General features: G+C 55.9%; 1 protein-coding gene across 6 annotated transcripts; it reads left to right on the top strand.

Moving 5' to 3' along the window:
* The first annotated feature begins 75 nt into the window (after positions 1-75).
* On the top strand, positions 76-22,127 carry MAP7D1 (MAP7 domain containing 1). 6 transcript variants are annotated; one of them, XM_033837983.2, is made up of 18 exons: positions 80-506; positions 12,796-13,146; positions 13,328-13,396; positions 13,994-14,157; positions 14,787-14,901; positions 16,365-16,475; positions 17,667-17,789; positions 17,886-18,040; positions 18,135-18,277; positions 19,038-19,390; positions 19,653-19,830; positions 19,917-20,055; positions 20,163-20,267; positions 20,563-20,616; positions 20,812-20,857; positions 20,943-21,039; positions 21,157-21,350; positions 21,537-22,127. In XM_033837983.2, the coding sequence occupies exons 1-18, from the start codon at positions 461-463 to the stop codon at positions 21,545-21,547; spliced, it is 2,454 nt and encodes an 817-aa protein (XP_033693874.1). In that variant the 5' UTR covers positions 80-460; the 3' UTR covers positions 21,548-22,127. The 6 variants fall into 6 exon arrangements, with proteins under 6 accessions (XP_033693869.1, XP_033693874.1, XP_073648074.1 ...); XM_033837986.2 differs by having other exon boundaries at positions 94-506; positions 19,038-19,363; positions 20,815-20,857; XM_033837978.2 differs by having other exon boundaries at positions 76-506; positions 17,667-18,040; positions 19,038-19,363.
* Positions 22,128-23,661: the final 1,534 nt, after the last annotated feature.

The following is a 23,661-nucleotide window of genomic DNA, read 5'->3' as shown; positions in this document are numbered from 1 at the left end:
GGGAGCCGTGGCGTCCTCTCCGTGGCGGCCGCGTCCCCAGGCTCGAGGCCCCGCGCCCCCAGGGCGGGGGCGGGGCGGGTGGGGCGGGCTCGCGGCCGCTAGGTCCCGGGCACTGCGGGGGTGGCCCTCCCTGCGTCCAACTTGGTACGCGCCAGCGGCGAGGCCAGGCCCAGCCCGGGCGGTACAATAGGGTTGGGCCGCGGCGGGGACTGGGCCGGCGCTGGGCGAGGAGCAGGATCGCGGCCGGAGCCGACAGACACTGGGCGGCCGGCGACTCCGAACCCGCAGGCCACCAGCCGAGCCAGCCTCGACCTACCCCGGAGCTCCCCCCCGCCCTTCGAATCGTTGCCCGCCGGGCCGGGCCGGGCGTGATGCACCGCGGGACCCCTATCCTGGCCGCTGGCCGCCGCCGCCGTCGCCGCTGCTGAAATCCCGAAGACTCCCCAGTGACGCCGCAGCCATGGAGAGCGGCTCACGTTCGGAGCCCGGTGCCGGCGCAGCCCCAGGTATGCCAGAGGCGAGATGAGAGAAGGGGATCGTGGGGCCTCGGACGGGCCGAGGATGAGGCCGGCCCGGTCGGCGGGGACCCCTCTCCTGCCGAGCCCTCTGACCACTTGGAAGTTCAAAAATAAAGGTTGCAGCGGCGTCGGCGGCTCTGGGCCACCGACGCATCTTCTGACAGCTGCCCCCTCCCCCATCCCGGGCGCTGGGACGTCCTGGGCGCCAGGATCCGCGAGGAACCCAATGTGGAGTTGTTGGTGACCCTTCCGCCCCAGCCCAGTGCCACCTCGGCTTCCCTGCCCTTACCCTTCTTCCCGCTCCACCCCAGGCCCTGAAGATCCTCTTCTCCTGAGCTGGGGCGTCTGTCCCCTCCCCATCCCCGGTGGGCACGTGTGACCCCAACCTGAACGTGTGTGTCGGGGGTCCACATTCTCAGGCCTGAAGCCTTGCATACCGAAGCCTAGGCCCTGGCGCCCCCCCCCACTCCCAGGCCCTGGCCCAGACCTCGCCCCCACCCCATCCCTCCAGCTGCCGCGCAAAGGGCCTGTTGCTGCTGCGGGCTGGCCGGGAGGGGAGTAGAGGGGAGGGGAGGTCTCTAGCGGGGGCTGCCAAGTAACCCGCCGGATAAAGGCGAGGGGGAGGGGGAGGCGGCATTGTTTGGGGCGAGGGCGGGAGCTGGGGAGTGGGCCGATTCCCCTGCAGCCTGGCCTACTCTGGAGCCCACCCAGGCCGATTTGGGGAGGAAGGGGATAGAAGTAAATCTGTCTACCCTGGTGCCCTCCTTCCCAGCCTCTCCCGTCCTGAGTCTTTCCCTGGAGAATGAGGTGAAGGCTTGAGGCCGGCACTCCAGGGACCTGCCACATCATTCCTCAGGCTGAGGCTTCTGATACCTACCCCCCTTACACACACACACACACACACACACACACACACACACACACACACACACACACTCTCTCTCCCACTCTCCCCCTCTCTCTCTCTCTCTCTCTCTCTCTCCCTCTCTCTCCCCCTCCCTCCCTCTCTCTCTCTCTCTCTCTCTCCCTCCCTCTTTCTCTTTCTCTTTCTCTCCAGGCCCCAGACCATCAAAGCTCTCTCCCCTCCCCTCACCCCACCAACCACCAGTGCCCAAGACTTCTGCAAATCCCTTTCGGATCTGGGAGCAGCTGATGAGGGGGTGGGGACAGGTTTCTGGTTGGGCCTGGGGTTGGAGGGAGGGATTTCTCCTTCTCTTTCTTCCTGGAAAGGGAGGGAAGAGCTTGATTTCTGAGGACCTAAGTCCTGTTCCCACTGACTCAGGGGGGAGGTGGCCCCAACCCCACACCTCCATAGAGTCCTAGAGCCTAATCCCTGTCACCTCCCTGCCCCCTGGGGCATGGGCCCAGGATGAAACAGTGTCTGTGGGTGCAGAGAGCGCAGGACAAGGTGGAGCCGCTTGGCTGTGGGTGGGATCCTCCCCCAGTATGGGTGCTCGGAGGGGATCCTGTGGGTGTGGGAGCTGGAGGACGCAAAGGGGAGGCTGTCAGACTGGTGTGGTTCGGGAGGTTTGTAGGCTGTGCTGGAACAATGGCACTTTGGTCCGTCTTGGCTCTGCTGAGCTTGAGAGGGGACCCAGGGAGGCCTAGGCTGGGTCACTTCCATCTGCTTACTGGCCCTCTGCAGCTGAGGGTCTCTGGCACTGGTGTGTACATCGGGGCCTGAATGGCGGTGATTACTGGGCCAGAGATGAGGGCTGGAGTGAGTAGCTGGTTTATAAGCAGGGCACTGGAGTGGGATGTCTGGACTGAACGTGAGGGCATGGGCGGGATGCTTGGCTGTATTGGGGGGCGCCTGAATGGGTCCTGCATACAGGGTCCTGGATTGGGAAGACTTCTACACATAGGGACCTAGATGGAGTTACATGAGAACCTGGGTCAGGATGGTGGCTGGTCCCTACACAGAGAAGCTGAAGGTGACAAGGGCCCTTGTGAGTCAAGAGCTTCCAGGGAGTAAAGGAATTGTCCACTACACGTGCCCTTGTGAGAGTTTGAGGCATGGGTCTGAGACACCGAGTGCGTATGACGTGATTCCTGCCCTCTTTGAGTTCCCTTTGCACACTGAGCATTAACAGGAGGCAGCGTGCAGCAGGGGTCAAGTTTGGACTGGAGCAAGTGACTTAACCTCCTCTGGCCAGTTTATGCCCCTGGAAAATGGAGGTAGTATTATCAACCTTGTGGGGTTAATGTGAGGGTCAGAAGTGATGTACCTAAAGGAACCTGGCACACAGACACCTGCAATACAGTGTTATTGCCATTGCTGTCGTTATGCTTATCGGAACTGGTGCCAGCAGGGAGGCACGAAATATGGAGGAAGTGAGGGCAGGAATTGGGAGTCAGTTTGCTTAAGAGTGTAGACTCTGGAATCAAACAGTTTAAGTCTCCCCTTCGTAACTTACTACTGTGTGACCTTAGGTAATTTGCTTAAGTCTTAAATTTTCCCATTGATAAAGTGACAATAATGCTGGACATTATCTCATAGAGACATTGGGATCATTAAGTTAGAGAAACGCGTAAAACACTTAGGAGAGGCCCTGATACGTAGTCAATGCTCAATAAACGCTATTTATTTTTGTTGTTATTATTTTTAATTCCTTCAGAGGCCTGAGGTGGAGGTGTCATTAATTAGAACTGCAGGAGGTAAATGTAGGCCAGAGAGCAAGGGGGAGGTGCGTTCTAGACAGACATGAGCCAGGCTGTATCTGGGGAACAGAGGGCCCCGTACTTGAAGTGGGGCAGTTGGGAGTAGGAGAGAGACCCAGGGGATGGGTGCAGCCATCCAGCACAGCCATACTGTTGCCCGCCATGTGCCAGCTTGGTGCTGGCTGTACAGATGGCAGAGAAGTGAATCAGAGTCACTACCCTCAGGGAGCTCCTGGCCCAGTGGGGGAAACCGATGTGTTCACTGCTGGGAAGTCCAGGTGTAACAGTGATACAGTGGTTGGTGGAATCTGTTTGTGGAAGACTTCACAGAGGAGGCATTTGAGGTGGACCTGAATGGATGAGAGGATGGACTGCCTCTCTACATACAGCAGCCAGCCCGGCTGGCAGCTCCCACTGACAGTTTCTGTCCCTCCCTGGGTTGGTGGGCCCAATAATGAGGCCTCTAATGAGCCCCTAATGTGCAGTCATGCATATGCAAATAAGGAGGAAGGGGCACCAGGCCAGTTCACTCGCCCAGCTCCTCCTCCTCAGGGATGGGCATCAGCTGGTGGTGGGGAAGGGCTGAGGGAGCAGGGAAGGAGCTGAAAGCAGGGCCCAGGCTGGGGTGGTGGCACTTGAGGGTGGTCAGGGCAGGTCTCAGGTCTGATCAATGTTGGGATTTTGGCCTCAAGCAGCTGGGGACCATGTCCTTGGGTCCCCACTGGGCCTTGGGGCCGGTAAGGCAGCCAACGAGCCAGCCCAGATAATGCAGCTTTGTTGGAGGTGGCAGCTCTGCCTGGCACCCCAGGGCACAGCCTTCAGCATCTCCATCATCACCTCTCAGCTGCAGCTCTGCCCCGAGGGGAGCAGAGAGCATGGTAGGGGGTAGACGACCTGGTATCTAGTGCTCCTCCCCAGTTATACGGGGAGATATGGGCCAAGAATAGACCCTCCTGGTGATCCTACTTATCTCCCACAGGTCTTTATTAAGGACCTTCTCTGTGCCACACATAGCACTTAGTACGTCCCGTGCATTGTCTCATTTGATTCTCAGAACTATCCTGGTAGGGACTAGTATTAGCCTCATTTTATTATTTATTTATTTATTCAAATTTTCTTTTTCGTTTTTGGCTGTGCCACGCAGCATGTGGGATCTTAGTTCCCTGACCGGGAATCGAACCCGCACCCCCTGCAGCGAAAGCACGGATTCTTACCCACTGGACCACCAGGGAAGTCCCATATCCTCATTTTATAGATGAGGCTCAGAGAGGGAAGTAATTTGCTTAAAGTCACACAGCTAGCTACTGGCAGAAGCAAGGTTTGAACCCAGGTCCATCCGACTCTAAAGCCTGTGCACCAAACCTCTATGGTGAATTAGCATGGCCAAGCCAGCTGGTGATAGAGTCTGGCCTGTCCTTGCATGACTGGTCTTCTATGGGCATCTTGGTTTTAGGGACCCTGTGAGCTTTTCTCTGGCAGGCAGAGGTAGAATCAGCAGAGCCCTGGGTCCTCTGTGCCTCCTGCTGGGTTGGAATCTGAGCAAGTGGGACCAGAAGGAGGCCCTGGACTCAGGCAGTGGTGACAGTTCAGCCAGTAGGCCATCCTCAGGCCTTGGCCTGAGTCTGGGCTTCTGTCCTCAGCTTCTAGGCCCCACCGTGGGCAGCCCTGCTGGGGCTGAGGGAGGGCCCAAGCTGTGGGATGGGGTCATTTCCTGCCGCCTAAAATAACAGGAAGTGGGTGCTCCTGATTGGAGGCTGGGAACAATGGCCGCCACCCCGGCCAGAGAGCTCTTCAGATCTGCAGTCTCAGGTGGGATCCCGGCTCTATCACCCACAGAGGCCCACGGCTTGGCCCCAGTGCCCTGCTGCGAAGGGCCTGTGGCCCAGGTTCGGAGGACCACTGGAGCAGGCTGTCCCTCTCCTAGTTCACTCCCTTTCAGAGCTGGCTCAGCTCTGTCCCGGCTGGGAGTAATGCTGCCCCTTAAGGCTCCCCTCTGTCCCAGCCCCATGATCAGGCATCTCCCAGGGTTTGTCCTTCCTGCCCACCCCATCCTCCCAGCCCAGATCTCTCCAGGAGAGGAAACCCAGGAGGCTGCCCCCTTTGGGTAGCAGAGTGAAGGTACAGACTGTCACCCTGATTTGGGACCCAAACCCAGCTTTGCTACTCACCAGCAAGTCTCTTAATCTCTCTGAATCTATTTCATTTGTCAAATGGGGTAATAATGTCGACCTCATAGGATTGTGGTGAAGATGAAAAGGACTGAAGCTTTAAGGTGTCTAGCTGTGCCTGACACAGCATTAGCTGTTGCTGCAGTTACCTGGACTTTCCCTGGGCCCAGGTAAAGGAGTGCCCAGAGGGGCAGGGCCGAAGTGACCTGGATGAGGCTGTGTAAATATACTGGGACATCACGTCCCCGAGTGCTGTATGAATCTCTGAGGTTTCTGTCTATGCCTCGGAGGGGGTGCCTGACTGCGTGTGTGTGTGTGTGTGTGTGTGCGCGCGCGCGTGTGCGCATGTGTGTGTGTGTGCGCGCGCGCAGATTTCTGAATCCCAGTAGGTCTGTTTTCTGTATGTAGCAGGAGAGAGAAAAGAAACACGTCTTGTCTCTCGCCATTATGCAGACTCTGTCCACATTGTCTGGGTCTCTCTCTTTGCAGTGTGTACCCTCTGTCTGCGTGTGTGTCTTTGCCCCTCTGTCGGCCTCCCTGCCTTCGTTTGTCTGATCCAATGCTGCCGCCTAAGGAGCTGCTACGAGAGCCAGGAAGGCTCTGGGTAGGGGTCAGCTAGATGCTGACCTCTGCTGTCTGTGCAGCCCCTCCCCTGGGCACTCCCTTGCTCAGCCTCCTGGAGGAGGGCCACTCGCCCTCACACCTGCTCAGGTGCCCCACTTCTTGGCTCCTGGTGGCCAGCCTGGGCAGGAGCCTGCCTTCCCTGCATTCCTGCCCTCTGAGCTCAGTGCCTGCCTGCCCCACCTGCACCCTTCATCTTCATGGGGGAAACCTCCCCAGGGGAACCACTGAATCACTTCCTTCTTCAGGGAACAGGCAGGAGCCTTAGGGAGGGGTGATGTGACACCCACCAGAAACAGTGTGACATAAGGGTTTTGTCATCAGACAGCCTTGGGCCCTGTCCTACCTCCGACACTGACGTGAGCAGCTCACTTAACCTAAGTGTTCGCACCTGGGGAACGGGGGCCCCTATAGCGCTTTCCCTTTGGGGCTGTAATAAGAACTAGATGAGATAAGGGAAGGTGCCTGGTGTACTGCAGGGCTTCAGCTGTGTTTCCCTTCCTGGGCTGAGGAGCTGGCAGGGCACATACAAGGCTCTGATATGGTGAAGACATTTAGGGTTAGAGAGGCTAGACTTCGGAGCAGCTTGGGGTTTTACTATGTTATCCACAGTGTATCCATCCATCCATCCGTTCATTAAACAGACACAGAATTCCTACTCTGTGCTGGGTAGGTCCTGTATAAAGCTCTGGGCTGCAAAAAGGGTTCTCGCCACCAACTCTCGCAGGGGCAGCAGGCAGACAAAAAGGGCAGACTGAGTTATCGGTATTGTGAGAGGAGTTTTGGCCCAAGAGCAGTTGTTGGGGAGGGATGAGAGGAAAGGCCTGCCAGCGCCCAGAGGGTGGAGATGGGAGTAAGCACCCTGAGACATGTGACAGGCCCTCCGAGAGACTCGGCCCTGATCTTTCTGCAGTCCTTCTTGGGTTTTCTGAGAAGACTAGACTTACTGACCCTGCAACCAGCTCCTGCACCTTTGCCCTGCTAATGCTTTTTGTGCCAAGAAATGAATACAAACTATCTGTCACTTATCCAGTTCTTAACAAATACTTCTGGTAGATATCAGCACAGCAAAATAAAACCTCACAATTCGACACACACAAAAATACAATAAAAGGAGGTGGCTGAAGGATCACATTTGATGATTGAAAATGGAAATAATCAGATATTGGTTTAACCACACCACACCATAGAGATAATTAACCAAGGAATTAATTTGGCTAACATAATTTGTTCCGAATAACACTGTCCCAATGATATTTCATCAGGGTTGGCATAATTCTGAGGAAAATATTTGGATTCGGGGTCAATAGTCCTCCAGGTCAGAAGAAGAATTCCAAACGTGCTATTTGCCTCTTGGGAAGTTTTTCCTGTTGAACTGCTGGAGTCAACACTCATTATTACTTTTATTAACTTCTCCCTGACTACCTTAGTCCAAGAAGCTGCCCAAACTCAACTGAGGGGGAGTTGTTTTGCTTCCCTTCAAGTGCTTATCCCTTTGCAAGAAATTGCAATATGGGTTTGCTCATTATTAGAGTAAAAATCTCCTTCTCTGTGCACCTGCTTTAGGCAAGGGTGGCTTCCTGGTACAGTGCTTTATTCTCACTCGGCAGCATTTCGTGACGGTCTCCACATACTGGGCACCACAGCAGCTGCTGTTGAAGCAGTGGCGAGCAGAGCAGATGCGGCCCAGCCCTTAGGGGGAGGCTGACAATAACAAAAGGACCAAACAAGGAAGTATAAAACCGTAACAGTCACAGTGCTCCAAACAAGAGGCACATGAAGCCGTGACTATATATAATGAAGGAATTTACCCTGTTCGGAGAGGCCAGGGAAGGCTTCCCTGAGGAAATGATGCCTAAGCGGAGATCTGAAGGGTGAATGGGAGTTAAATAAGAAAAGACGGAGGGAAAAGAGCGTGTGCAAAGGCCCCGTGGCAGAGGGAGTGTGCAAGGCTATCAGAATTAAAAGGTCAGTGTGGCTGGAGTGTAGAGAGTAAGCGGGGAGCAGGGGAGCAGAGGTGGGGACTCAAGAGGTGTAGGGAGGGAGACAGGGGCTTCAGGCTGCCAGACTTGCAGCCTGGGTTCAAGAATTTTGTCTTTCTCTTCAGAACAAGGAGAAGTCACTGTGAAGCTTCCAGTGGGGAAGAGTACCATGGCCAGATTTGCGTTTGGAAACAATTACTTTGGCTGCTCAGTGAAGAGCAGAGTGGGAAAGGGTGCAGGTAGGACAGTGGGGGGAGTTTGCAGTCATCCAGGGAAGAGAGGTGCTGATGGTATCTGCCAGGGTGGAGTTCATTGATACATTCATTCAACAAATAGCTGTGGAGCACCTGTGTGCCAGGCTCTGTTGGCCTTAGAAATAGAAGAGCTAAACAAAGTAGACAAATATGTGTGCCCTCGTGGAGATTACCTTCTGGGGGTGGGAGACAGTGTTAAAGTGCTACTGATGCTTACTGGGGAAAATAGAGTTGGAAGGAAAAAGAATACAGTTGGAAAGGGGAGGGAGACTTCAACTGCAGTTTGTAGTTTTAAGGAGGGGATCAGGGAAGGCTCGAATGAGAAGTCGCATACGGGTAAAGATCTGAAGGAGGTGAGGGAGTGAGACATGCAGGATCTGGGGGCAGAGAATTGTGGAAGAGGGAACAGCGAGGGCAAAGCCCCGAGGCAGAAGCATGCCTGTCACAAATAAGGAACAGTGGCCAGAAGAGACGGAGCAGGGGGAGAAGGGGAGGAGGAGAGGAGGCCAAGAGGTAATGGGCTGGAGGGTGAGGATCCCCAAGGGCCTTGGAGGCCATTGTGATGCCTTTGTTTTTTCCTCCCTTGAGGTGGGGCGTCTTTGGAGGATTTTGTCAGTTCCCCAAGCAGGGATTGAACGTGGGCCACGGTAGTGAAAGCCCACAGTCCTAACCACTAGGCCACCAGGGAACTCCTGATCTGACTTATACTTGAAAAGAATCATTCTGCTGCTGTGGTGAGAGAAGACCAAAGGGGAACAAAGAATGGCAGCAGGGAGGCTTTTATGAGAGATGACAGTGGCTGGACCACGATGATAGAAGTGGAGATAGAAGTGACTGGATTCAGAGTATACTTGGCATGTGGAGCCAAAAGGATTTACTGAGACATTAGATGTGAGTTGTGAGACAAGAAAAGATTCTAAAATGACTCCAAGATTTTTGGCCTGAGAAACTGGAAGGGCTGGGTTGCCATTGACCGAGATGGGGAAAACTGGAGGAGGAGCAGGGTTTGGGGGAGAAAGATTGGGAGCTCAGTTTTGGATGTTAAATTTGGGGCATCACAGACATAGACAATGGACTTGAGGACACGGGGAGGGGGAAGGGTAAGCTGGGATGAAGTAAGAGAGTGGCATGGACATATATACGCTACCAAATGTAAAACAGATAGCTAGTGGGATGCAGCCCCGTAGCACAGGGAGATCAGCTCGGTGCTTTGTGTCCACCTAGAGGGGTGGGATAGGGAGGATGGGAGGGAGATGCAAGAGGGAGGAGACATGGGGATATACGTATATGTATAGCTGATTTACTTTGTTATACAGCAGAAACTAACACACCATTGTAAAGCAATTACACTCCAATAAAGATGTTAAAAAAAAAATTGTCAGTAAGACATCCAGGGGTGTCAAGTAGGGAGTTGCATGAGCTAAACTGGCACTCAAGGGAGACGTCTGGGCTGGAGGTAAAAATTTGGTTGTCATCAGCAGAGCAATGGTATTTAAAGCCGTGAGTCTGGATGAGATCACCAAGAGAGTACGTGTAGACCAAAAAGAGATGAGGTCTTCACCGGAGCCCTGGGGCACTCCGGTACTAAGAGGTTAGGAAGTTAAGGAGGGACCAGCAAAGAAGCCTGAGAACTCACAGCCAGCAAGTTGAAGGAAATCGGGAGAGCTTGTCGTCTTCAGAGCCAGTTGAAGAAAAGTGTTCAAAAAGCACCAAGGGATCAACCGTGTCAAATGCGGCTGATAGGTCAGCAGGACGAGGGCCAGGAAGTGGCTGCTGACTTAGCAATGCGGAGGTCACTGGTGACCTTGAGAAGAGCAGTGTCATGGAGCAGTGGGCGTGAAGGCCTGACCCACGTGGGCGCTTGTGGCAGAGATGGGAAGAAGCAGACCAATTCTTCCAGCAAGGCTGCTTACTGAGCCCCTGTCAGGTGCCAGAGGTGGTGTACCTACTCACCATAGGTCCCAACACCATAGGCCCCAGCCTGAGGAAACTGGGGCTCAGACAGGTTCAGGGCCTGTCCAAGGTCCCACAGCAGAGCTGGAATTCCCTACTCAGGCCTGTCTGACTCTGAAGCCTAAGACCTTTCCACCTCGCTGCATCTGATGCCCAGGTGCAGGCCCTTCCAGGCCTCATCCCTCTACTTCTTCCGAGACTCCCTTCACAGGGCTAGTCAGAAGCTAGTTGGAAATTCACTGTCTTGCTTGGTGGGTGTGATTTGCCTAAGTGTAGACAAGCAGCCGCCTACCAGTTTTCATTGCAACACAGGTAGCAGGCACAGGTGCTGGGAGGATGGCAATAAGCAGGCCTCAACCTCAGCCTTCAAGCTTTGTACTGATACTTACATACCTAGGCCCTCTGGCCCCAGACAGCCCTGGGTTCAGTCCTGCCCCTGCCATATACTAGTTCTATGACCCTGGACAAATCACTTAGTGGGGTAAGTTTTGATCGTCTCATCTGTCAAATGGGGATAAGATTCTCAGAGCTCATATGAAGATGCAGGATGGGGATACAAAGGGCCCAGCTCAGCTCTCGGTATGTAGTAAGCACTCACTAAATGGTTGCCACTAGTTTTTTTGCCCACTGGAATTGGAAAGGAGTTTGCGGGTGGCTGGGAAGTCGACTAGCAGTGACCAGGCAGCCTTTTGGAGCTGTTCTGGTGAGAGCTGTCATGAGCCTAGGGGCTGGCAGAGTTGGAGGGACCGTTGGGGGAAAAGGGCCTTAGCTGGGGCTCTTGCCTGGAGACCAGGAAGCTGGAAGGGAAGGAATGAGGGGCAAACAGTGTGAGCCTCAGATCATTTCATTGTGTAACATGTGTTACCCCGTACTGCCTGACACAGGCAGGAGGGTGTGGGGCTAAGAGCGTGGGCTGTGGTGACAAACACTGGGTTCAAGTCCAGGCTCCTTCACTTCCCAGCTGAGCGACCTCAAACTACTTTACTTAACCTCTTTTTGCTTTACTTTCCTCCTCTGTGTGAAAGAGATATTTATAGTGCCTTCCTCAGAAGTACTGTCATAAGGATTAAAACTAATACGTGTAAAATGCTCTCAACATAGGAAGCCTTCGAGAAATATACACACGTTAGTGGTCATTGTTGTCACTAACACTCATCACAGTCCTACTGTCTGCATTTTACAGAGGAGGAGCTGTGGCACAGAGAGGGTCTGTAACTAGCCCAAGGTCACACAGTTAGCGGGGAGGCCACTAACAGCCTGTCTTCCTCAGAGCCCACTGGACACCCGTCTCCCTGAAAAGGGTCCCCAGAGTTCCAAAGCTGACTCCTGGGGAGTGTCCTCTCCCTGCATCCACATTGTCACCCACAGGGGTGGGGAGTTTGTCACCTCCTGAGAGGGCCACCGTCCCTAGAGCAGAGGACCCTGCATGGTGGAGGCACCTGGCGAGAGCGGAAAATGCTTCCTTAGATTGACCTTTCCATGGACCCTGGCCCTGATCCCTACGCCCAGGCAGTGGCTGTGTCCCCACCAATCCCCTCAGTGCCCAGAGGGCAGCAGTAGATGGTACCAGGGCTCAACACGCAGAGGCTTCCTTTGGCAGCTTCATGAGACCCACAGGAAAAGAGAGGGAAGTGTTGTTTGCTGGTACATGAACTGTTCCAGGCACTTCACTGGCACGCCTATCAGCTTGGGCTTACAGTCCCCATTTTACAGGTATGAAAACTGAGGCTTAGAGCGGTTGAGTGGCTTCCCCAAGGTTATCAGGCCCTCTCTTCCTGTCTTGGGGTGGTGAAGTCGGAATCAGGCCCTCATCAGGCTGACTCCCAAGCCAGTCCTTCTGTTGCGCTATAGTGTACTTGTGCTCGCATGTGTGCATGAACACGTATACACCAAATCATGTGTTTTCCTTACTTGGCACTTTGGTGTCTTTTACAGGGACCCTGAAATATCAGTGTCTTAAAAGAAGAAATCTGAGGGTGGTTGGGAAAGAAAAAAAGATGACAAAGGGGATGTCGCTGGCTGCCTACCCTTTTGGGGATTCCACACGGGCATCCCACTGTGCCCAGCGCTGGCAGCCCCTGAGCACCAGGCCTTGGGATGGGCACTGTGACCCCAAGGTAAAGCAGAAAGGCGAGGGAGGCAGACATGGAAACCAATCATTACCATTTGGTGCACTAACAACTACTACAAACTTCTCAGCTTTTCCGATACACCCTGCTCCCTTCTGCCCCTTTGCAAATGCTCTTCTCTTAGCCAGAACCCTCTCTTCCTTGGTTTGCCAACTCCAGCTCATCCTGGACCTCAGCTTGGCTATAATTTCTGCAGGAAGCCCCTCCAATATAGGTTAACAACCATCTCTGCTTTGCTACCCCAGACATAGTACTTATTCTATACTGTAATCGCCTAGCTATCTATCTGTCTGCCCTGCTAGAGTGTGGGCTCCACAGAGGCAGGGACTGTGGCCATTTTCTCACCGTTATATCATTAGTATCTGGAAGAGGGCCTGGCACATGGAAGGAACTCGATAAACATGTATGAATGAATGAATATCAGCTGGACAAGGGAGAGAGCTGCATGTTGAACTGATGGCACAGATGTTCTATCTGACTTTCTCTCCTCTCTTGTGTTGTTCTTCCAGATGTGGCAGCCAGGACCCCTCCAGAGCCAAGACCTTCTCCAGAAGGTGACCCCTCCCCGCCACCGCCACCACCACCGATGTCAGCCCTGGTGCCCGACACTCCCCCGGACACCCCTCCCGCCATGAAGAACACCACTGGCCCTAAGCAGCTCCCACTGGAACCAGAAAGCCCCCCAGAGCTGGTAGGGCCTAGGCCAGCCCCGAAGCAGGAAGAGTCCCCTTTCTCAGAAGTGAAGATCAGGGGACCCACCCCACCAGCCACAGGCCCACGGGATGCCAGGCCTCCTCGAAGGAGCAGCCAGCCATCCCCAACAGCAGGGTCAGCTGCCGACAGCCCTCCTGCGAAGCAAGGTATGTGTGATGTCCCTAGTCCTGGGCCCAGTCCCAGCCCTGGATGATGCCAGCCAGAGGAGTCTCTACCTGGAGGAGATAAGAAAAGGCAGGGGATGAGGCCTTCGGGGAGGGCCCTGAGGCTGACTGCGGTCTTGGGGGAGGCTCTTGACCTAAGCCTCTTCTTGTTCCCTCTATTAAGATGCAAAGAAGGCAGGAGAGAGACACAAGCTGGCGAAGGAGCGGCGGGAAGAGCGGGCCAAGTACCTGGGTAAGTGTGTGGGAAGCAGTGGCATCTTCTTCAGCGTCACCACCATCGACATCCTATTGGTAACACTAACACTTCTGGGGCATTTATTATGTGCACTGTGCTAAGAGCGGTACGCTTATCCCACTTAACCCTCTACCCATTCTGAGGATGGGGAAACAGAGGCTCAGAAAGATGAAATCCTTTGCCTGAGCCACACAGCTAGTGGCGTAGCTGAGATTCAGACCCAGAAGCCTCATCTCACCCCAAATCTCATGCTCCTAATCACAATACATGAGTATCGATACAGCAGACCCCAAAGTCAGACGGGGATCTGGCACGAAAGAGCTTGTTTCTCCCTCGGTGCCCAGAGACCATGAGGCCAATGGGGGAGAAACAGGCCTCCCGTTGGGGAAGCCCTCATTCTGAGGTCTCAACCCATCTTCAGGATGCCCTTCAATTTGAGGGGGGGAGTCTGAGAGCAGAGGCACCTCCCCACCAAGCAGGCAGGGGGAAGACCCCCCCAGGGTCAGAGGAACAGGCAAGGCCACTTGGAGGAGACACTTGCTGGGCCGGCGCTGCAGGACTGCTCACGCCCCCCCGGGGCTCCTTTCTCCACAGCGGCCAAGAAGGCGGTGTGGCTGGAGAAGGAGGAGAAGGCCAAGGTGCTGCGGGAGAAGCAGCTCCAGGAGCGCCGGCGGCGGCTGGAGGAGCAGCGGCTCAAAGCCGAGCAGCGCCGAGCAGCCCTGGAGGAGCGGCAGCGGCAGAAACTGGAGAAGAACAAGGTGCGTTTATGCTGAATTCTGACCAGGTGTACGTGGATCTGTGTGCATGTGTGTGCGCACATCTGCACCCTGGCTTAGTGTGTATGCACATCTGTGTTCATGTGTCTGCAGTTGTGTGCCGTGGGTACTACATCTGGGCATCTGTGCAGATGTGTTTGGTTCTGTACACGCCAGGGTGAGCACTTGTAACCCTGTGCTATCAGTACACGTATGTGTGTGTGTATAGGTGTGCAGAGATGTGTCTGTCTGAGTGCGCTGAGTGAGCTCCTAGTTAGGAGAACCCTGGCTTGAGCACCATGAAGATATGAAGAAAAAGGCAGCCTGGCCCTGCCCCGGGTCCTCAGGCTAAAAGCAAACACAGCTCCAGGGGTCAGGACGCCCGTGCCAGTGGCCCACCTGGGAGTCCCAGGCACGGAGAGTCCCGCTCCATCCTCAGAGAAACAGCTCATACACTCAGATAATGAGTCAAGAACAGTGAAAAGCTCCCCAAGAACAAGTTGAAAGGGATCTGTTGCAAACTGTCTTCAATCATAGGGGGAGGCATTGTCCCAGGAGAGAGACGGCCTTTCTCCCAGGTAGGAGGAATGATTCTGAGCCCAGACCCTTCCCCTCTGCCCCCTCCTCACCAGGAGCGATATGAAGCAGCCATCCAGCGGTCAGTGAAGAAGACGTGGGCTGAAATCCGGCAGCAGCGCTGGTCCTGGGCAGGGGCCCTGCACCACAGCTCCCCAGGACGGAAGCCCAGTGAGTGCGCAGGAGGGGCCGCAGGGTGGGCGGGGGAGGTTGGGGCCTGAGAGGTGGGGGAAGGGAGCAGCTTCAGTGCAAGGAGCTGGCAGCTCCCTGCAGCAGGTATGCCTTGTTTCGTGTGACTTGTGCCTTCTGGAATGATCTGTAAACCCAAGTCTGTAAACCCAAGTCCTTTACAAGGACTTCCACTAGCAAGTCAGAGGTCGAGTCACTTCATTTGGTTCGCTCCTCAAACCTCTGTCATTTTAGATTAGCCTTCTTTGCTCCTGTCAATTGCTATTAGTTGCTGATACACAGAAGAGCACTTTAATACCCTGCAGACACTGGATGTTTAAAGAAAACCGTCACCCCCTTATGTATCTGTCTTGGAAGGTAGATTTTTGTCTCTGAGTTTTCTTCACGTAGGGCCATCGCGGATTTTGGTCTTTTTGCTGGCATGTATGTACCGCTGTGTTTGGATGTCTTTATGTAATGGCAAGACTCAGTATTTCTCACTGTGCATCTTTTGGTGTATGTGCTCATGGATCTGTGCGTTGTGTGTCTTAATATGTGTTTGCCTTGGTGTGTTTGTGGCCTTGTGTACCTCAGTGTGGGTTCCCAAGTCAGATGGAATTGGGTCAGGATCCCAGCTCTGGCACGTGTGGTGTGACCTCTGACTTCTTGCTGTCTCACTTTCTTCATCTGTAAAATGGGGATAACAGTACTACTTGCCTCCGAGGTTGTAGGTAGATGTTGGGGAGGATCAAGTGTGGTAACATGTGTGTGGTGCCCAGCACAGTGCCTGGTACACGGTAAGCATCCAACAAATGCTAGCTGTTACAAATATGATTAAGTTGCTTCGATGTATCTGTGCCTGTGTGCATCTGGGTCTGACCCTCTTTCCGTTGGTGTTTTTGTTTCTGTATCTGTGCATGTCTGCACACACGCATGCATGTGGAAGTACCTATCACTCTATATGCCCGGGCCTGCACGTCTTTGTCTTTGTGTGTCCCTATGACTATGTGGATTTGTGTGAGTGACTTTGACCGTGGGTTCTTCTGTTTAGGAACGTCTCTGCATTTGTCCCAGTACCGTGGGTGTTGTAGCCATAGAGCCTTGGCTGGGCAGTGCCAGCAAGTGCCGACGCTGGGTGGTTATGGGGGAGGGGTTGCAGCACCAGCCGTAGGGAGTGACTTCCTGGCCAGGAAGGCTGTAGTTTCTCTAGTTTTACTCCATCTCCTTCCTCTGTTCCTTTTCCGTCGGCTCCCCCAATCCAGGCTGTCTCTGGTCACCTAACCACCCCCTCGCCCCCCCCACCCCGCCCCATCCTCTCAGAGCCGAGTCTGCCTCCTCCTCCCCTTCCTAGCCTGCCCACTCCTCCCTGTCCCCTCCTGCCCGCGGAGCATCCTGCATGGAAGGCCTCAGTGCCCCCCCTGGCTCCCGTCCGGCCCGGCCCTAATGCCATGTGTTTTCCCCTCCAGGTGGGAGCAGGTGCTCCGTGTCGGCAGTAAACCTGCCCAAACACGTGGACTCTATAATCAACAAGCGGCTCTCAAAGTCCTCTGCCACGCTCTGGAACTCCCCCAGTAGAAGTAAGAGAAGGCCCAGCCCTCCTCCCTCCAGAGCTCCTGTAGTCCCCACCAAGCCTCCTCCAGAGCTCAGCAAGAACCCCAGGTCCCAGGAGCCCTCACATACCCCAGGTCTCCATCCCCGCTCGACCCCACTTGGGGCTCTGCACCCCTCGGGGGAGCCGGCATTTGGGTCTGGGCCCTGAGAACAGAGGTGTGCCCCACAGGGGAGAACAGAGACAAAGGGCAGTGACCCAGCAGGCAGAGAGCCTGGCTGGGGCCTCAAGAGCAGGTGGGTTGGGGGTGGGACTGGCGGTGGAGGGTGGGAATGGGCAGGCAGCCTCGTCTCCAACCACAGCCAGCTGGCCTAGGCCAGCCTTAGGCAGGTGGCCTTGCCCCCGAGTACCCGACGAGCCTGGGTGCCGTGTGTGGAGGAGCCCTCTTGTTCTGACTCCACCCTGGAGGGCCCATGCAACCCTGCCTTCTCTGCTTTCAGAGCCCCAGCCGTGGCCTTGGCTGGCTCCAGAGCCTTGGCCAAGGAGGGAGCACAGCCCCTGTGTTTGCACCATGCCCTGGTGCTCACATGTGAAGGGGCCATGGTAGGAGTTATTTATAAGTTTCTCCAGCTTTTATTTTGTTGCTCTGTTGCCTAGCAACCAAATCAGCTGCTGTTACCAACCCCACCTGACTGAAGCTTAAAAATAACCCAGCAGCTGAGGGGACAGAGCAGGGTGGCCCGGGGCAGCCAGGCCCCTTAGCAGCCTCTCCCTGGCATGGGACGCACGAAAGCGGGGCCTCTCCTCAGTCAGAGGAGCACAAGGAACCCCACTGTCCCAGATCCATGGGGGCATGCCTCGCCAGGCCAGCCCTCTGAGAGCAGGAAGTGGGACATGGAAGTGGGCAGCTGGGTCTGCCACCAACCTTGGGTGGCTCCTCTCTAAACTCACAGTGCAGAACCCTTTCACCTGGGGAGAGTGGTAGGAGGGGACCCTCTAGCCCTGCAGGACATTGCCATGGGAAGTGTCTTGTTGCTTGGGTCTGCAGTGGAGGTCAGACCGCAGGACGGACCTGTGTAACCCCCCATGACTGGGGGGAGAGGCCTCCTGGGGGAGGAGACTCCTTGAGCTCGGCATGGGGGTGGTACCTGGCGGTCTCCGGATGCCTCTGCCTGCTCTGGCCCTGCGGTAACCCGCTTCTCCCGGCATCTCCCCCTAGATCGCAGCCTGCAGCTGAGCCCATGGGAGAGCAGCATTGTGGACCGTCTGATGACGCCCACCCTCTCCTTCCTGGCACGGAGTCGCAGTGCAGTCACCCTGCCCCGAAACGGCCGGGACCAGGGTAGGGGCCACGGTCCTGGGAGAGCCCCCTCGAGAGGCGGGACAGGGGCCAGCCTCGTGAGTAGGCCACGCCCCGACCGCACTCATCCCTCCGCAGCCGTGCCCGTGTGCCCTCGCTCGGCCTCCGCCAGCCCCCTGACGCCGTGCAGCGCCCCCCGAAGCGGGCACCGCTGCGCCCCCGCCGGGGAGCGCCGCAAGGCCAGCGCCGGGGGCAGCCCTGCCCCGGCACGCCTCCGGCCCGAGGCTTCGCTGGTGAGTGGCGGGGACAGGGATCCCATCCAGGGCAGCGCGGGCGCCTCTGATCTCTGCTCCCCCTCTCTACGCTCTCCTTAACCCTCCTCCCCAGGTGCAGAAAAAGGAGAAGAAGGACAAGGAGCGGGAAAACGAGAAGGAGAAGAGTGCCCTGGCCCGGGAGCGCAGCCTCAAGAAGCGCCAGTCGCTGCCGGCCTCTCCGCGCGCGCGCCTCTCCACTGGCAACGCGGAGTTCAGGTGGGCCGGGCAGTGGGGCGCACCGCCTGCCTATGCCAGCCAGCCAGGCAGCCATTCGTTCGTAAATATGTGTTAGGCACCCACCTCTGGAAGGAAAGCTCCTTGAGGGAGGATTTTTTTGGGGGGTGGGGGGAGTGTTTTGATCACCGAAGTACCCTAGCACCTAGAACAGTGCCTGGCGTCTGGTAAGCACTCAACAAATACCTGCTGGATGCATGAATGGTCCTTGCCAGGTACTGTTCTGGGTGCTGAGGGCGTTTCCGTGACCCAAACCAGACCTAGTTCTTTTTTTTTTTAATGTTTATTTATATGGTTGCCCTGGGTCTTAGTTGCAGCACGTGGGCTTCTTAGTTGCAGCGGGCAGGCTCCTTAGTTGCGAAAGGTGAACTCTTAGTTGCGGCATGCATGTGGGACCTAGTTCCCTGATCAGGGATTGAACCCAGGCCCCCTGCATTGGGAGCGCAGAGTCTTAACCACTGCGCCACGAGGGAAGTCGCTAGGCCTAGTTCTTGCTCTTATTAGTCTTACTGGCTATTGGGGAAACAGACAATAATCAAAGAATCACAAATGAATATGTAATTACAAACTGGGATGTATGGTCTAAAAGGAAATTTTATGTTTCTGTGAGAGCACATAAGGTGGGGTGCTGACCCAAGCCTGGGGCGGACACTTCCCTGAGGAAGTGACATGCTGAAAGTGTGTACATGTGTGCGTGGACACTCTGTGCCCTCAAGGTCTAACTCTTCTTTTTTTCTCCCAGTCCCAAATCCAAGGCCCGGCCATCCTCTCCCTCCACATCCTGGCACAGGCCTGCCTCTCCCTGCCTCAGCCCAGGGCCAGGTCATGCTCTGCCCCCAAAACCACCGTCCCCCCGAGGTACCACTGCATCACCCAAGGGGCGGGTTCGGAGGAAGGATGAGGCAAAGGAGACCCTCAGTGTGGCGGGGCCTGAGGACAAGAACCAGAGCAAGGGCAAGGCCCTTGACGAGAAGGAGCCTGCAGCCCCAGCCTCACCCGCACCCTCGCCTGTGCCCTCACCCACCCCAGCCCAGCCCCAGGAGGAGCAGCCCACAGAGATCCCTGCAGGTGGGCAAGGAGAGAAGAGGCCAAAAGGTGGGCAGGGCAGAGAAGCCAGCTTTGCCTGTGAGGGGCAGGCGGTCAGAGGTGTGGGCTGCCAGAGATGCCTGGGGACTGGGTATTGGCGAAAGGAGGCTCCTGCCAGAGAGGAGGACCTCACTGTTCTGAGTTGGTGGCAGGAGTTGGGCGGGTGGGCCGCCGGGATCGCCCTGAGGTCCAGGAGGCACTGGGGCATGCAGGGGTGATGGAGGTGCCTGTGCTGGTGTGTGCTGATTCCTGGTCCTGGATCCCGCTCCAGATACAGCAGTCTTGACCTCACCCCCAGCCCCTGCTCCCCTGGTGACCCCTGGCAAACCGATGGCTGGCACGACGGACCGAGAAGAGGCCACTAGGCTCCTGGCTGAGAAGCGGCGCCAGGCCCGGGAGCAGCGGGAGCGCGAGGAACAGGAGCGGAGGCTGCAGGCAGAAAGGGACAAGTGAGCACGCCCTCGGGGACTGAGGAGGCCTTTACAGGGGCTGGGGAAGAAGCTGGGGATAAGCCTGCGTCTCCTCTGTCCCCCAGGCGAATGCGAGAGGAGCAGCTGGCTCGGGAGGCCGAGGCCCGGGCAGAGCGGGAGGCGGAGGCCAGGAGGCGGGAGGAGCAGGAGGCCCGGGAGAAGGCTCAGGCGGAGCAGGAGGAACTGGAGCGGCTGCAGAAGCAGGTGCCCCCGCGGGGCGGGGCGCGGGCGCCTCCTCGTGGCGGGCCTGGGGCCGACCGGGAGGGACAGCTGGAGGCCGGCTGCCTAAAGCTCACGGGGTTCTCTGGCAGAAAGAGGAGGCCGAAGCTCGATCCCGAGAAGAAGCGGAGCGGCAGCGTCTGGAGCGGGAAAAGCACTTCCAGCGCGAAGAGCAGGAGCGGCAGGAGCGCAAAAAGGTGTACAGAGCGGCGGGCCGGGAGTTCTGTGGGCGGGGCTTGGTCCCAGTGGGCGGGGCCAGCTCCTGGGCTCAGTCCCCACTCCGTTGGAGGGGCTGGTGGGGCTGGGAAGTGGGCCCTGCCTTGGACTTGTAGAGGGTAGGACAAGAAGGAGTTGGGGTGAGGTCGGCTTTCTGGCCTGGAAAGAATTGATACGAGCTGGAAGGGCCTTGAAACTCCAGGACCAGGACTAGCTGGTGGGAGATTGAGGGTTAGGGCGGGTCTTGGGCCTAACTGGTGTGGGGCTTCCCAACAGCGCCTGGAGGAAATCATGAAGAGGACTCGGAAGTCAGAAGCTGCTGAAACCAAGGTCAGGATGCCCCCAAGAGCGGTATTGGGAGTGGAGGTCCAGTGAGGAAGGGAGGTTGGGGAAAGGCATCCAGGGTGGAGGAGGGAGGCCGTCTGGGAGGCTGCTCAGGGTCTGGGCTGGGGAGAGAAGAATTCAGCAGCTCAGTGGGATGGGGCCAGATATCACCTTGAGCCTGACTGCTCTTCCTCTTCAAAGCAGAAGCAGGACAGAAAGGAGGCAAAGGCCAACAATTCCAGCCCAGGTAAAGGCCTGTTCCCCTCGTTTCCATCCCGATCCTCAGACCTCATCCTTTCACCAGCCCCTAACTGGTGGCCATTCCTTCCCAGGGATAGACCCTGTGAAAGCCATGGAGGCTCGGTCTTCTGGGCTGCAGAAGGAGGCTGTGCAGAAAGAGGAGCTGGCCCCCCAGGAGCCTCAGTGGAGGTACCAGCTCCCAACCCCAGGGGCCGTGAGCAGGGAGGCAAGGTCAAGCTGGCGCTGTGGGGTACCTGGGCTGTCCTACGATGGGAGGTGCCTAAGCGTTGGCCTCTGCATCCACAGCCTGCCAAACAAGGAGTCTCCGGGGTCCCTGGTGAATGGCCTGCAGCCTCTCCCAGCGCACCAGGAGAATGGCTTCTCCCCTAAGGGATCCTCTGGGGACAAGAGTCTGGGCCGAACTCCAGAGGCACTCCTGCCCTTCGCAGAGGCAGAAGCCTTCCTCAAGAAAGCTGTGGTGCAGGCCCCGCAGGTCACAGGTAGGTTTCCCTGTCTCCCGGACCTATATCTATACCTCCCAGCAGCCTTCCCTGGCCTCCTCAGCCGTGCCCTCTCTTCTCCTAGCTCTGCCAGAGGCCCTCTCAAGCTCTGCCCTGAAGACCCCCAGCCATCTGAGCTTGGAGCCTGCTTTCCCCTGACTGTTTCCTTTCCTGCTTTTTTCCCAGAAGTCCTTTAAGGGGTTGCCTTGGATCCAGGCACAACTATGAGGGCTCCTTTGCGTCATCTACCAGGATGTCTGCAAGAGAAAGAGACAGAACAAAGCTGGAAGTGGCCTGGGCCCCTGAGGGTTGGGTCCTCTCTGTTATTTTTAACCTGCACCTTATAGACTGATGTCTCTTTGGCTGGAGCCCCTCAGTGCATTCGTGTGCTCACACGCGCGGACACCCCTCCCCCCACACACACACACATACACTCACAGCCTCTCTGGCCTCCTCCCACGGGGAAGCGCTACCTGTAGTATTTGCCTTGGTTTGGTGGGGTACAGTGGATGTGAATACTGTAAATAGCTTGTGCTCAGACTCCTCTGCGTGGAGGGGTGGGTGCAAGAGGCAGACCCTCCCAAGACTCCCTGGGGAGATCTTCCTCCCTCTATTTAACTGTGACTGAGGGGGAACCCAGGTCTGGGGATGGGGGGCACCTTGGGCCACAGGATACTGGTTGCTTTAGGAGTACCCATGCCCCCTGCCCTCGCCTGGAATCAGTGTTATTGCATCTGATCAAATTTCTCCAGAAATAAAATGAGAATAATTCTGCCAGTGCTGTCTCTTCTTGGGGCTGGCAGTGGGGCTGGGAGCATGTGGCCTCCTGAGTTCTAAGAAGAACTTGAGGAGCCAGGGGCCTGCAGATATCCATCCCTACCTGGTATCAGTCCTAGACATCCTGCCTGTGGCCTTCCTTTTTGTCATTTATTCATTTAACACAAATGGTTACATCTACCCTGTACCAGGCAGTGGGCTTCTGTGCCAGGGATGCAGTAGTAGGAAAAGACGTGGCCTCTGCTCTCACGGAGTTGACAGTCCAGCAGGTGAGTGCCGGAGGCAGAGTCGTCCACTCAACATCCATTCCCATCGCCCCTTCCTCATTCCAGACAGAATCCTGATTTTGTTCAGGTGGCTGTCTTCCTCCTGGATCCCACCCTGTGCTTCAGCAGAGAAGCATATATATATGAGATATATCACTTTGCTGTACACCAGAAGCTAACACAACATTGTAAATCAACTATATTTCAATTTAAAAATTTAAAAAAAAAGAAAGGTCCGTTGAGGAGGTGGAGCTTGGCGCAAGGTAAGGCAGACCATGCAAGGCCTTGTTAGGCTCTGTCAGGAGTTTGGATTTTATTCCAAGGACCATGGGAAGAGAATGAATGCTATTAAATGGGGGTGGGAAGGGTGACACGGTCAGATTGGCATTTTTATTAGACCTCTCTGGCTGTTGGGTGGGAAACCAGTAGGGACTTGCTTGTAAACTGGGAGACCAGTTAAAAAGTGATTGCCAAGGTCCAGACAGGAGATGATGGAGGGTTAGGCTCGGGAAAACAGAGGCAGAGAGAAGTGGGCCACATTAATTTATTTATTCAAGAAACACTGAACACCTACTATGTGCTAGGACTGAGGTGCTGGAGATTTTCAAATGAGCAAAAATTGACAGGGTCCTTATGCTCACGGAGCTTACAGTCTAGTGAAAGAAACAGACATTACTTTAATACTACAACCTGGACTCCCCTGGTGGTCCAGTGGTTGACTCCTCGCTCCCAATGCAGGGGGCCCGGGTTCAATTTCTGGTCAGGGAACTAGATCCCACATGCCGCTCTTGTGGGATCCCGCATCCCACGAGACCCCTCATGCCGCAACTGAGACCCCACGTGCCGCAACTGAGACCCGGCGCAGCCAAATAAATAAATATTAAAAATACTACTACAACCAAATGGACAATTACAGCTATGACAGGTACATGAAGGAGAAGTATGTGGTGCTGGGAGGGTGAATAATGAGGAATCTGACCTGGTCAGGGAGGTCAAGAGGAGGGTGTCCCTGAGAAAGCAATGCTGGAGTGGAGATCTGAGCGAATAGGCGTTCACAAGGCAGAAGGCTGGAATTCCGCGCAGAGAAAACAGCAGGTGCAAAGGCCCTGTGATGACCACAGCCAGTGTAGTTGGAACAGAGAGAGTGAGAGGGAGGATGGGGCCACAGAGGGAGGAAGGACCAGACCATGCAGGACCTGATGGGCCATACTAAGAGTATGGTCTTTATTGCAAGAGCACTGGGAAGCTGTTGAGAGATTTCAGCAGGT

Source organism: Tursiops truncatus, chromosome 1, assembly GCF_011762595.2.
Source record: "Tursiops truncatus isolate mTurTru1 chromosome 1, mTurTru1.mat.Y, whole genome shotgun sequence".
Taxonomy (NCBI): domain Eukaryota; kingdom Metazoa; phylum Chordata; class Mammalia; order Artiodactyla; family Delphinidae; genus Tursiops; species Tursiops truncatus.
Note: the sequence above shows the minus strand (reverse complement) of the source record. Positions and strands in the feature narration are given on the sequence as shown.